Source organism: Panthera pardus, unplaced genomic scaffold, assembly GCF_024362965.1.
Source record: "Panthera pardus isolate Hobbes unplaced genomic scaffold, ASM2436296v1 HiC_scaffold_21, whole genome shotgun sequence".
Classification (NCBI taxonomy): domain Eukaryota; kingdom Metazoa; phylum Chordata; class Mammalia; order Carnivora; family Felidae; genus Panthera; species Panthera pardus.
The window spans coordinates 5,513,566-5,525,942 of NW_026526777.1; the positions used below are offsets into that span (position 1 = coordinate 5,513,566).

Below are 12,377 nucleotides of genomic sequence, written 5' to 3' on the forward strand. Positions count from 1 at the left end.
TGGGAGTGGGGGGGGGGGGGGGGGGGAGGAAAAAGGAGAGAGGGGTGGGTACTGAATGACTTCACTTTCACCTAGACTGCCCTTCGCCCAAGCCAGAAGAAAGCAAAGGGGAAAGGGCTGCAGGGTACATGATTTATTTTCACTTGAACATGGAAGGGAAGTCTCACACTCCCCCTTCCCCTTTCCAGGGGGAGTGTATTCTTATCAGCAACCCCTTTGCCATCCGCCCTGTGCGGGAGCAGGGAACTAGGCTGCCCTAGTCCTCTTACCTCAGACTCCCTTTCGGAGGGTTTGACCAAAGGGGGGAAAAGGAAGGCGCCACCCCAGGCAGAGGTTTCAAGCCATGGAATGGAGGAAAACGAGGCAGAGAGGAGCAGCACCAGAGGCCGGCAGAGAGTGGAGAGGGCCACAGCTTCTTTGTTTTTTAAAAATTCTATAATTTGGGAGAGGGTGGTGATTAGTTTCCAAAATACGCTTCAGAGTCCCACCTTCCACACAGCTCCCTCACTCAGCCCTTTGGTTTTTGCAGACAAAATTTAAGAGCCCTCAGAAAGCCAGAAGTACTGATGACCCCGCAATGCACCCGGAAGCAGTGTTCACTTCGATCCCCTACAAAGACTATGTTCTATAGACTTTGCTTCTCCCTCTACGTTTGTCTTACGGCTCAGTGGCAAGGTGGCTGTAGACGCACATCAGGAGGGGACGTGGGAAAGGGAAACAGAGGGGAAGCCCAGGCACGTGGGTGCAGGGAGGGGTGGGGAACACCGCTTCCATTTTCCTTTGTCTTTTCCTTTAAAAAAAAAAAAAAAAAAAAAGGCAGGGGTGTGATTGGTCGGAAGGGTAGAGAACAAACCCCAGAACGGTATGTGAGCTCCAGAGGTGGGCGGGGGGAGCAGTCCCCCGAGAGGTGAGAGGTGAGAGGGGAAAGGTCAGGGCAGTGCCTGCAGCATCAAGTTCCTCAGCAGTTTCTGCCGGCCCAGCTCGTAGTCCTCCTCGTCCACATTCACCAGCAGCTTGATGGCTTCGTGGCCCACAGCCTGCTTGAGGGAGTCTGTGATAAAGACACCTTTGAGCGCCTCTAGTAGCGAGCCGTTGATGTAGTCGCGCCAGAAGGCGTCGAGGTAGGTGAGCTCGGAGAACTTGATGTCGCAGATGATGGAGCCCAGGTCCCGGGACTTGAGGATGGTGTTGGCCTGGTTGAAGCGCTCGAACTGCCGCTCCAGTGGGTCCTGCTTGTTCGAGAACACGTTGCCTTGCAGGGCGGTCTCGTGCTGGCAGTATTCGGCCCGAACCCGCAGTCTGATGTCTGTGGGGAAGAGAAGACACGCACAAGCGGTTGCGGAGGGGGCGCGGACACGCGGGCTCGAGAGGCTGGAAGACCGGCGGAGGAGCAAAGCTGGGAGCGTCACCTGACGGCTTTCCTGCCTCTCCCCCCGGGACCAGTCCTTTCCCAAGCGCCTCTGAAATCCTCGCCCGAACACACGAGTTTCCTTTAAACGGGCCAGGCCCAGGCCAGATCACTGCCATCCCTCACGAGGAGCACCCTGCTTCTAGGCAGTATGTTCCTAACAGGCACAAGTTCATTTAATTGTTTTCATTTTGTTTTTAATATATTTTTTAAATGCTTTATTTATTTTTGAGAGAGAAAGAGCGTGAGCGGGGGAGGGGCAGAGAGAGAGAGAGAGAGAGAGAGAGAGAGACACACACACACACACACACACACACAACTCAAAGCAGGCTCCAGGCTCTAAGCTGTCAGCACAGAGCCCGATGCCGGGGCTCAAACCCATGAACCTTGAGATCGTGACCTGAGCCGAAGTCCAAGGCTTAACCGACTAAGCCACCCAGGCGCCCCCAGGCACACGAGTTCATTTCAGTATTCGATCAAAACTTGGTCCATCCTACAATAAGGATGTTGTAACAGCATCCCTTTGATCTCGTATTAACTAGAAAGACGTGAATTGGACTCTGCCACAAAGACAGAGGAATTCTCTCCCCACGGATGAGGCCGTTCAATCCCACTAAACCATTCACCCATTCAATGCGAGCCTGGCACTAAACAGCATAAACTGCCCGGGGTCCCAGCACTTCTCCGTATTTCCCCCTCCCATCTGCTCCACCTCCAGAGCCCTTAAACTTCCTCACCACATGTCTGCTTTTCCTTGGGATCTGGTGTTACTGACTTCCGGCGTTTTCGCTGGCTCCCGAGTGTGGCTCTCCCTCGAGCCGGCCGCTTGCTACACATCTGAGGGCCCGACGTGGGGCAGCACACCACAGGATAGTGGGGAGGCACTGGCCAGAGGGGAAAAGGGGAAAAAACATAGTAGGGGAAAGGGAGAAATACAAACCGATCTCTTGGAATGAGGAAGGAATCGCTCAAGACTTAGCACTAAGAGCCTACGGGACCTGAAAAGAGGACGCACGATGTGGGGACAATCACAGGACGCAGGTGAAGCATTAACACCTCACCTAATTTTTATAGGGCTAGATGCTGGGGAAGCGGGGGTGAGAGAGACCCGGCGCCCTTTCATGCAGGCTGGCGAGGCTGGAAAAATGGCGAGTTTAGGGTCTTCTTTTTTTTTTTTTTTTTTTTTTTTAAGTGAGCGCTATTCCCAAAACGGGGCTTGACCTCACAACCCCAAGGTCAAGAGTGCATGCCCCGCTGACCGAGCCAGCCAGGAGAATTCAGAGGAGTTCCTATCTTCTTACCTGTTTTAGGGGATTGGGGAGGCCTCGGTTCTGGATCGCTGAGGGCTCTGGGGGTCACGTAGCGAATTGACGTCTCCTCCAGATACTTGTCTACAAGATCGGGGCACACTACAGGAGGGGAGGGGGTCCTTCAGGAAAAGATGCACCCCCCGCCCCCGCTCCAACCCTCCCACGGGCCTCCTAACTCCTCCTAGGTAGCCCCAGGGTCATCGCCTCCTCCCACCCGGGCTCCCGTGCTGCCGGCTCCAGGCCTCCCACCACTGGTCCCCGGGCCCCCGCGGTCTGGCCCCTCGTGCACCCTCACCGGCCCGTCTCCTCTTGAGGGTGACGTAGGGCAGCAGGTCGTGGCGAGTGATGATACGCAGCAGCTGCAGCACCTGGCGGAAGTTACTCTCATCGCAGCGGCCCTGGCGCTCCAACGCCAGCAAGAAGTCACGTCCGTTTCGGATGAGGCCACGCTCGTGGTCATCGATGACATCGACAAAGAGGAAGGAAAGGACGCGCACGTCCCTGTGTGTCAGGTGGGCGCCCACGATGTCAAACATGCGGTGCAGGCTATAGAGCCCGTGCTCCTGCTCGCCGCGTTCTTCGGGCCACACCTGGCCGGCCCGCCGCTTCAGGCCCGCCATGCCGGGGGCTCAGGTGCGCGGCGCGGTCCAGAGTCCCCGCTCGGCGGCCGCGGGCCCCGCTACACTGTAGGGACGAGGAAACAGAGCCTGTGAGCCACCCGGTGGAAGAACTGGTCTTGTTCGCTCCCGTACCCCCAGGGCCTAACGCCGTGCCTGGCGCGCGGCAACACCGAGGGTTTATCACGTTTTAAAAAGTGATTACTGCAAAATAAAGCCCAGAGCTCTCCACATCCAACAGCTGTTACCTTAAGTCCAGACCCTACTGGAGAAACAGGGTCGCGATCCCTGAGAGTGTTATATGCAACTTCAGGCTGCAGACTCAGCAGGAATTGCCGTTAGAGGGTACCCCGATTCTTCCCCTGCCCCCCAAATACTGCTTTTGGTCCCTTTGTGCTCTCCCTCCTTCCCCCAACCATCTCACCTCTTAAAGGTAGGCAATCCCGAGAAAAGTAGAGAATTCACTTTCTTTTTTTAATGTTTATTTATTTTTGAGAGAGAGAGACAGAGTGTGAGCCAAGGAGGGTCAGAGAGAGAGGGAGACGCAGAATCCGAAGCAGGCTCCAGGCTCTGAGCTGTCCGCACAGAGCCCGACGCGGGGCTCGAACTCACAAACTGTGAGATCGTGACCAGAGCTGAAGTCAGATGCTTAACCCACTGAGCCACCCAGGCGCCCCAAGAATTCGCCCTTAACTAATATGGAAGCTGCAGGAGACAAACCTACAGACGGACAGTAGGGAAACTGAAAATCTTTAGGTAAACCTAGTTTTCATTCTGCCCGTATCATTAACAAGCTAGCTGTGTAGCTGTGTGACTTCAGGCAAGTCACCTCACTTCAAAGTCGCACTGTCCCCCATCTACAAAACATGAAGGAAAGAAGCTACTCCTCAGACTTGTTAAGAATCCAATTAGAAAATACATGTGAAACTGCTGGGGCGATGATTGTGAAAGAGATTTCAAAGAGATAAGCACCCCTGACCTCTGCAGCCCAGAGCCACCCCCTCCCCCAACCTTATCCTCATACTTCCTGCAATCCAACCAAGTTCAAAAGCCTAACTGCACAGGAGGCTAACCAATAATGTTCACCCAAACTCACGGATTTACATCAACGAACATTACTACGTTGAGCACGCTCGTGACCCTCCTATGCCAGGTGAACTCACCAATGATGTTCACGCACCATTTGGATATATGCCCCTTCTACTCCTTCCTCGTGGTTGTCATTTCCCCACCCCCTCGCAATGACCCACAGCAGCCGACACTCGTTCTATAATTTGGCATTTGTGGGTTTTTTTTTTAATATTTATTTATTTTGGAAGAGAGAGAGCACGAGAGAGAGAGAACGAGGAGAGGGGCAGAGAGGGAGACAGAGAATCCCAAGCAGGCTCCACGCTCAGCAAAGAGCCTGACGCGGGGTTTAATCCCACAGTCGTGATCGTGACCTGAGCCAAAATCGAGTCAGACGCTCACCCGACTGGGCCCCCGAGGCGCCCCCATAATTCAGTGTTTGGTTCACCAAGTTTCAGCATCAAGCTGGGTAATGTCAATGACCTGTGACCAAGCCTGAAGTCCACAGGCTTCCACATCCACACTTGTCACACACACGTGCCGCCCAATACTGTTCCACCAAACCACAGCTCCAATCACCTGATCCATTATATATTCCTATTGAAGCCACTTCTAAATACGTCTCCAATCACCTCCACCGCCCTGCTTCAGGTCCTGATGATCCCTCACGTGGACTATGGCCACAGCCTCTCGAGGGCTCCCCTGCCCACCAATCTTAACCCACCTAAGTCCATCCCTCATATCCAGCTGAATTCGCTATCTAAAACGCACAACTGAGGAGCGCCTGGGTGGCTCAGTCGGTTAAGCGTCCGATTTCAGCTCAGGTCATGATCTTGCAGTCCGTGAGTTTGAGCCCTGTGTCAGGCTCATGCGGACAGCTCAGAGCCTGGAACCTGCTTTGGATTCTGTGTCTCTGCTTCTCTCTGCCTCTCTCCCACTCATGCTCCGTCTGTCTCTCTCTCTCTCTCTCTCAAACATAAACATTAAAAAAAACATTTTTTGGGGGGCGCCTGGGTGGCTCAGTCGGTTAAGCATCCAACTTCAGCTCAGGTCATGATCTCACAGTCCGTGAGTTCGAGCCCTGCATCAGGCTCTGTGCTGACAGCTCAGAGCCTGGAGCCTGCCTCAGATTGTGTCTCCCTCTCTCTCTGCCCCTCCTCTGCTCACGCTCTGTCTCAAAAATAAATAAAAACATTAAAAAAACCCACTTTTTTAAAAATAAAATGCACAACTGACCACATCACTTTTCTGCTTAAGACCTATCTACAGCCCCCTCCTTACCTAGAACACTCCAGACTCCTCACACAACACACCAAGCCTTCTGAGATCAGGCCCTGCCTACCTTTTCAACCTCATAACCCACTTTTGATTCTCTACCGTTATCGGTTTGTTTATAACTCACATACAGCAGGCAGCTCATTTCTCTGTCCCTTTCTTCAGGCTACTGCCATTGCCTGAGTGCCCCTCTCCCTTCTCTGTACCCTACCCCCCTATACCACTCCTCTTTTTCACACGGCTAACTCCTACTCGTCCTTTACGAGTCAGCTCAGATACCATCTTCAAATTCATTCTCCACACCTCCATGCTGGGATACGTAATCCTCTTCTGTGCTCCTATGGAACATCATGCGTATTTCTTTTAAACCCCATTTGTGTATTTATCACCCCAGCCCATCTTAAGCAACTCGTGAAAATGGACTAAGTCACATTCACCTTTATATTCTCAGTGCCTAGCAATGAATAGAGGTTGGTACACAGTACTCACAACCTACTGAACCGAGCTTAGTCTCCAAGAAATCATCAAAAGCAGCATCAATTAAGGAACAAACCCACACAGGGGCGCCTGGGTGGCTCAGTCGGTTGAGCGTCTGGCTTCGGTTCAGGTCAAGAGCTTGCAGTTTGTGAGGTCGAGCCCCACGTCGGGCTCTGTGCCGACAGCTGGGAGCCTGGAGCCTGCTTCGGATTCTGTGTCTCCTTCTCTCTCTACCTCTCCCCCAATTGCACTCTGTGTCTCTCTCTCTCAAAAATAAATTCAAAAATTGGGGCGCCTGGGTGGCTCAGTCGGTTGAGCGTCCGACTTCAGCCAGGTCACGATCTCGCGGTCCGTGAGTTCGAGCCCCGTGTCAGGCTCTGGGCTGATGGCTCGGAGCCTGGAGCCTGTTTCCAATTCTGTGTCTCCCTCTCTCTCTGCCCCTCCCCCATTCATGCTCTGTCTCTCTCTGTCCCAAAAATAAATAAAAAACGTTGAAAAAAAAATTTTTTAAATAAATAAATAAATTCAAAAATTAAAAGCAAAAAACAAAAAACAGATACACACACCCTGGTTACCACGCATACACTCTAGCTAGCTGTAGCCTCCCCTACGCTGTGTGGAACTACCCATACCACGGCACCCTACTAAGCAAGAAGATTGGTGGTCCCGTTTTATACACCGAGACACTGAGGCTAAGTTACAAAAGAGAGTAAGGCACGCCAGGGTGGCTCAGTCGGTTAAGTGACCGTCCGACTCTGGACTTCAGGTCAGGTCATGATCGCACGGTTTGATCAAGCCCCGGGTCAGGCTCTGCGCTGACCAGATGGAACCTGCTTGGGATTCTCTCTGCCTCTCCCCTGCTCACAGTGTGTGTGTGTACGCTCTCTCTCGCAAAATAAATAAAGTTTAAAAGAGAGAGAATAAAATGAGCCACTTCCAAAGAGCCAAGTTGATGGGGTCTTAGAAAACTGCAGAGCAAGTGAACCCAATCCTCCCTTCCTCAAGAACCTAAAAGGGAAGCAAAGACTCATACCCATAAGAAAAGGGGAGCTCCATCCCGCACTCACTTAGCCCCCAAACATGGGTTTGGTATACGGACAAGAAATATGGCTCACAGCTACTTAGGAGAGCCCAGATGCCCCCCACCCCCCACTCGCCTGCTGAGCATGGGAACAGCTGGGAAAACAGCTACCCAACTACAGGGTAGTTTTCTCTGTATCTTCCTCTCACCTGTTGTACTTACTGGGTACAAATGGGGGCGGGGTGGGGGGGGTGCTGAAGGAAAGTAACTCCTTGCTCATAGCAGGCAACATGAGAAAACCGAGCCTCCTTAGGCGTCTCCCTGTTCCCTGTCCCACCTGTTCCTCTTGGCCAGCTGCTGATTATGAGGATCTCAGAAAAAGCAGATGGGCAGGTTTCACATTCAACCAATCCTAAGAGCAGGTTGCTAGAGAGCTCCCTAATTCAAACTGTTCTGACTTTAAGTCCCCGGAAATGAAGAAATATGGTCCCTACATACCTCGCCCCTGGAAAATGAGGCAAAATGCAGGAAAGCATTATAGTCCTAATTATTATATATCAATGGATGCAATTCTGTAATAGACCTCAGTCCTCTGAGGGTTAACTCCCTAGATAGGATGGAAGAAACAGCCACCTTAAGTCCTAGACCCCAGGCTGGATCATTCAAAGTGCCAGGAATTATCAGCGCTTCTAGGTCAGTGGTTCTCAACCACGGAGGACGCTGCCTCCCTCCCCGCCCCCCCCCCCCCCCCCCCGGACATCTGGCGATGTCTGGAGACATTTCAGACTGTTATGACTGGAAGGGGTAAAGGACTGTGCCAGTGGCATGCAGTGAGTAGAGGCCACGGATGTCTCTAAACATCTTAGAATGCCCAGAAGAGCCCCCACAACAAAGAATTATCCAGCCCCAAATGTCAATAATGCTGAGGATGAGAAACCCTGTTCTCGACGGACCATGACACGAAGGGGCTAAAGAAGAGAGACAGTATGTCACCGTCCCCCCTAGATCTAGAGACGGAAGCCATTGGGTCCCTCTGACCCAAACCCATCGAACAGTATTTCAGAAGAAAAGCAAAGCCGGTCAGACACAGACTATAAACTCGTAAGTCCAACGAACCCGAAGGAGTCCCACCCACTCCAACCCTGGCTTCTCTAACACCTGCGGCTGCCATTCAGGTGAGCAGCAAGCGGTGGGCCTACACTCTCTTCGGCCCCATCCCAGGAGGTCGAATGTGACCTAGTTCAATCTGGATCTCTACGAAGATAAGAGAAATGCCATCCTGTGCAAGACAAACAGAAAGGATCCTGCCCTTAGGCCTCACAGCCACCTTTCAAGTCCTGAACCTAGAGTTGCAGACCCTTCCTTATTTGACTGCTCATCAGACATCCTGCTTATTCTATGAAGCGAAATGCAGAAGAGGCTAGAGTTTCCCAAGGCCGTGTCCTTGAGAGAACTGTCAGGAGGCTGACGGGCAAGCTAATACGCACCCCCCCCCACCCCACTTAATTATCATCTGGGATGGTGAGTTCACTCAGTTAGCAATCCAGATGGGGTTCCAAGAATCGATCTAACTTCAGTGCTGAAAGAACATGCCCAACTTCCTCTTAAACCAAAATATACTCAGCTTTCTGTGGCAGTGAAGCTTGGGAACACAGCTTAAATTATACAGAGATCCCAGAGAGACCAGAGTCGTGAGGAGAACGTACCCCCTCTAAACAACAGAATTAAGAGACCTTCTGAGTCCCGGTATGTGAAATATTGCCAGATAACAAGAAACGGACCAAACGCTCCGCTCAACGAGAGTCCTGATCCCGCGGGCTGCTCTGAGTCCACGTGAGAACCTAACAGGGGTCCCCCCCGCTACAGTTCCCCAAGAATAATTCTTTATTCCGAGGAACCGCCACATTTCCTGGAGTTGTAGTTTTTTGCTAGTTTGTTTTCTTTAGGGAGGCCCAAGCCAGCCCAGGGCCAACAGACGGTGCCTATATACCTACAGAATTGTCTGTCTGGTTCCTACTTCCAAGCAAACTCTAGTCTCATCCCAACCAGGAATGACATCCGTATTTTTTGAGGTACTTGGCTCTCTCAGAAGCCCTTAGAGGACAGTCCCGCGGAGGAAACAAAAAAGAATGATCTCTTGAAAGGAAGACGCAACTCTGGTATCATCGCAACCAGGATGACATCTGTATTTTCGTAGAACTAGAGGTATTTGGCTCTCTCCGAAGCCCTGGGGGACGAAAGTCATGTGGAAGAACTAAAAGAGTGAGGTCTAGAAAGTTGGAATGAAAACAGCACGGAGAAGCCTGAAGAGGGCAGAAAGAGCTTTCCTGCTGGTGGGATAGGGAAAATGTAGCCAAATATCTGGAAGTCAGAATTACACAGTATGTTTTCAAAAGGAAGATTCCAGGAACCCTGAACGACGAAAAGACAAAGGTGAGGTGCTGCTTCAGCAGCCCTCCAAGAGTAACACTCAGAGACACTGTACAAGGGCACCAGTACCGTATGTTAAAAAAAAAAAAATGTGTCTCTCAGAGCTCGCCAAGAAGACCAGATAATGACAAACCAAAGCTGGGGGCTTGCCCCCACACACCTGATTTCTGCTCTCCTTTTCCTCCTACCAATTTCCAGTTATCCAGAGACACAGTGACTGCAACAGGTCTTAGGCACTCAGCTGGGTAGGTGAAAACACACGTTCCCTGGCCTCGAACCCCTTACTGGGCTCAACCCCAATGCATTTCTCTTGCCATTCCCATCCCCTTCCATTGTTCAAAAAAAAAAAAAAAAAAAAAAAAAACAAACCCCAAAAAACCAAAAAACAAACAAACAAACAAACCATAAAAAGTTCCAGACTTACCTTTGCAAGAAACTTATTTTCCCAGGTCTCTTCCTAGCACAAGGTTGGAAGCCAGCAGCAAAACAAAAACAAATGAGGGGGAAAGAGTCAATTTTCCAGCGTGATTTTGAAACATCAAAGGCCCAAAGAATTAGTCCCAGTTCTAAAAATACACAGACACACCTAAAGCCATTTCGATTAAAATGATCCACTGTGAGCCAAAGGGGAGAACTCACTCCCAACCAAGTCCCCAGGCCTCCCTAACGCTCTACTGGCCAATTCACGAAACAATACCAACTCCCAGAATTTCCAGCCTGGGTGGCTCATGGCAAGAAAGGTCCCAAATTCGACAACTTGCGGGAAAACCAATCATCCTCTGATACCTTCTCACCTGACTCCTCAATGCCTTATGAGACCCACGTCTTTCGTTACATTTTTGTTACATTTTAACACTGACTTTCAACTTTAGGGAGAACTGGAGACAGGGAAATGATTACAGCCAAAGAAGGCACTTTCTATCCCTTCCCTTATCAGACCAGACCTAGCCTCCAAATTCTGTCTTCACCCTTTCCCTTTGCACACAGTGAAAACAAAATATCCACTGAGGCCGGGCTCCCTGATACATCTACATTTCACCAGGGAACCTTTCCTATATGTGAACGCTGACCCCTCCCTCTTAGCACTTAAACAGAAAAAAAAAAAAAAAAAAGAAAAAAAAAAGTCTGGAAACTAAAGCAATCATTTAATTATCCAGGCTGCCCAGATGCCATCCTGTTTTCTGTTCCCTTTCTCAGACTTCCAGAGCCTCCACCCTGGCATGTAGGGCTCCAAACCAGCATGGCTGTTTCCCCATTCTTACACTGCTAATTGCTAGAAACTAGAAAAGTCCTTTACTCCTTCTACACTTCGGCGGCCGTGACACCGGCTTCCCCGTTCTCCCTTCTTTCCCTGACCAGGAAAAACAAGGGAGCAGTAAGTCAGGGAGCCTCTGGAAAGCAAATCCAGTTGAACCCCCATCCGTTCTCCAAATTCCCTAATTCTCCCAATTCCCCATTTCTCCAAACCATTCCCTTCTGCCCTTCCCACCCTATTAAAAGCTAAAGGCCTGGCCATTAGAATTGGTTGCAACTGAGGCTGCTTAACTCTGCTCGCTCTTCCTTTCCACGGGGAAAGGGAAACCCCCAACCTCTATCCCCCGTGCAGCTCCACTGTCCTATCTCCCAGCCCATTCCCCTTCCTCCCAAACTTTCCTCTTAGTCTCTCACTTTCCCCATTACCTCGTCACACCGCCACGCTCTCCATTCCCCCCAATCTCCGCGCTCTCCTTTTCCACCCAAATGCTCCCCTAGGCCCTTCCCCCTCCCACCTCCAATTTCACACTTTCAAAACCGCCCCCCCCCCCCACGTCTGAAGTCCCCTCCTCACCCTTTCCCACCCCCTCCCAAGACCGCTCTCCAGAGTCCAGTCCCTCCCACCACATGCCACCGGCCCCTTCCCCTCCGCACCCTCGGCCGCTCCCTCCCGCGCCCACCGCCCTCAATCCGGCGGGATCGCAGCCTCACTCCCACCTCGGCCGCGCCAGCACCCCCGGCCGGGCCCGGCCCGGCCCTTGTTTACGCCTCGCCCCTGCGCTCTCCCACAGTTGCCACCTCCCCCGCACGCCCCCTCGGCCGCTCCCCTCCCCCACCTCGCAGCGTCCCGTCACCTCCCTCTCTCGAGGTTCTCGGGCTGGACGTCGCCTCCGCCTCCCCCTCCACTTTCCTTCCCCTAGCCCTCCGCGGCCCCGCCCGGCCCCGCCCCGTCCCGCTCGCCTCCCCCTCCCCACCCCGCCGCCCCGCCGCCTCACTCTCGGCTCAGGCTCGGCGCCGCCATGTTGGATCCATCCGCGCCGCCCTCCCGTGCCGTCGCACGCCGCCGCATCCGGGCTCCGGCCGCCGCCGCCGCCGCCGCCGCGGGCGCGGGGGAGGCGGAGGGGGGGGGGGCGGCCGCGTCCGGAGCAGCGCCTCCCGGAACCCGGCCGGTTAGCGGCGGCTTCGAGACCATAGTGAGGCATGAGCCGGGGTGGCCATGCTAGGTGTGGGCAGCCTGGCAGCGGCATTAACCGGGGCGTGGATAGCTTCACTTTGGGTCGAGAGACTAGAGACTGGCAGCCATCTTGCTTTGGGGCAAGCGGGCAACGCAAGTTCTTCCCGACGGCGGCTTCAGCGCCGTCACGAGGCGGGAGTGCGGGTTGCGTTCTCGGGTGTGAGGACGTTGGCGGCGCCGGAGCCGGCCGGTGTCGACTTCAAGACCCATCGAAAGACTGGGACTAGCAGCCATGACTCATGAGGGCGGAATCTAGCAAGGGTCGGACTGCCCCCGCGAACTT

The 12,377-nt window shown here is 52.9% G+C and overlaps 1 protein-coding gene across 2 annotated transcripts; it reads right to left on the reverse strand.

Moving 5' to 3' along the window:
• Positions 1-118: 118 nt before the first annotated feature.
• Positions 119-11,979, reverse strand: DEDD (death effector domain containing). 2 transcript variants are annotated; one of them, XM_053908925.1, is made up of 6 exons: positions 11,856-11,979; positions 10,031-10,063; positions 3,014-3,402; positions 2,710-2,817; positions 2,146-2,292; positions 119-1,306 (listed from the first exon to the last, which is right to left on the reverse strand). In XM_053908925.1, the coding sequence occupies exons 3-6, from the start codon at positions 3,336-3,338 to the stop codon at positions 930-932; spliced, it is 957 nt and encodes a 318-aa protein (XP_053764900.1). In that variant the 5' UTR covers positions 3,339-3,402; positions 10,031-10,063; positions 11,856-11,979; the 3' UTR covers positions 119-929. The 2 variants fall into 2 exon arrangements, with proteins under 2 accessions (XP_053764900.1, XP_053764901.1); XM_053908926.1 differs by lacking the exon at positions 11,856-11,979 and adding an exon at positions 11,697-11,776.
• Positions 11,980-12,377: the final 398 nt, after the last annotated feature.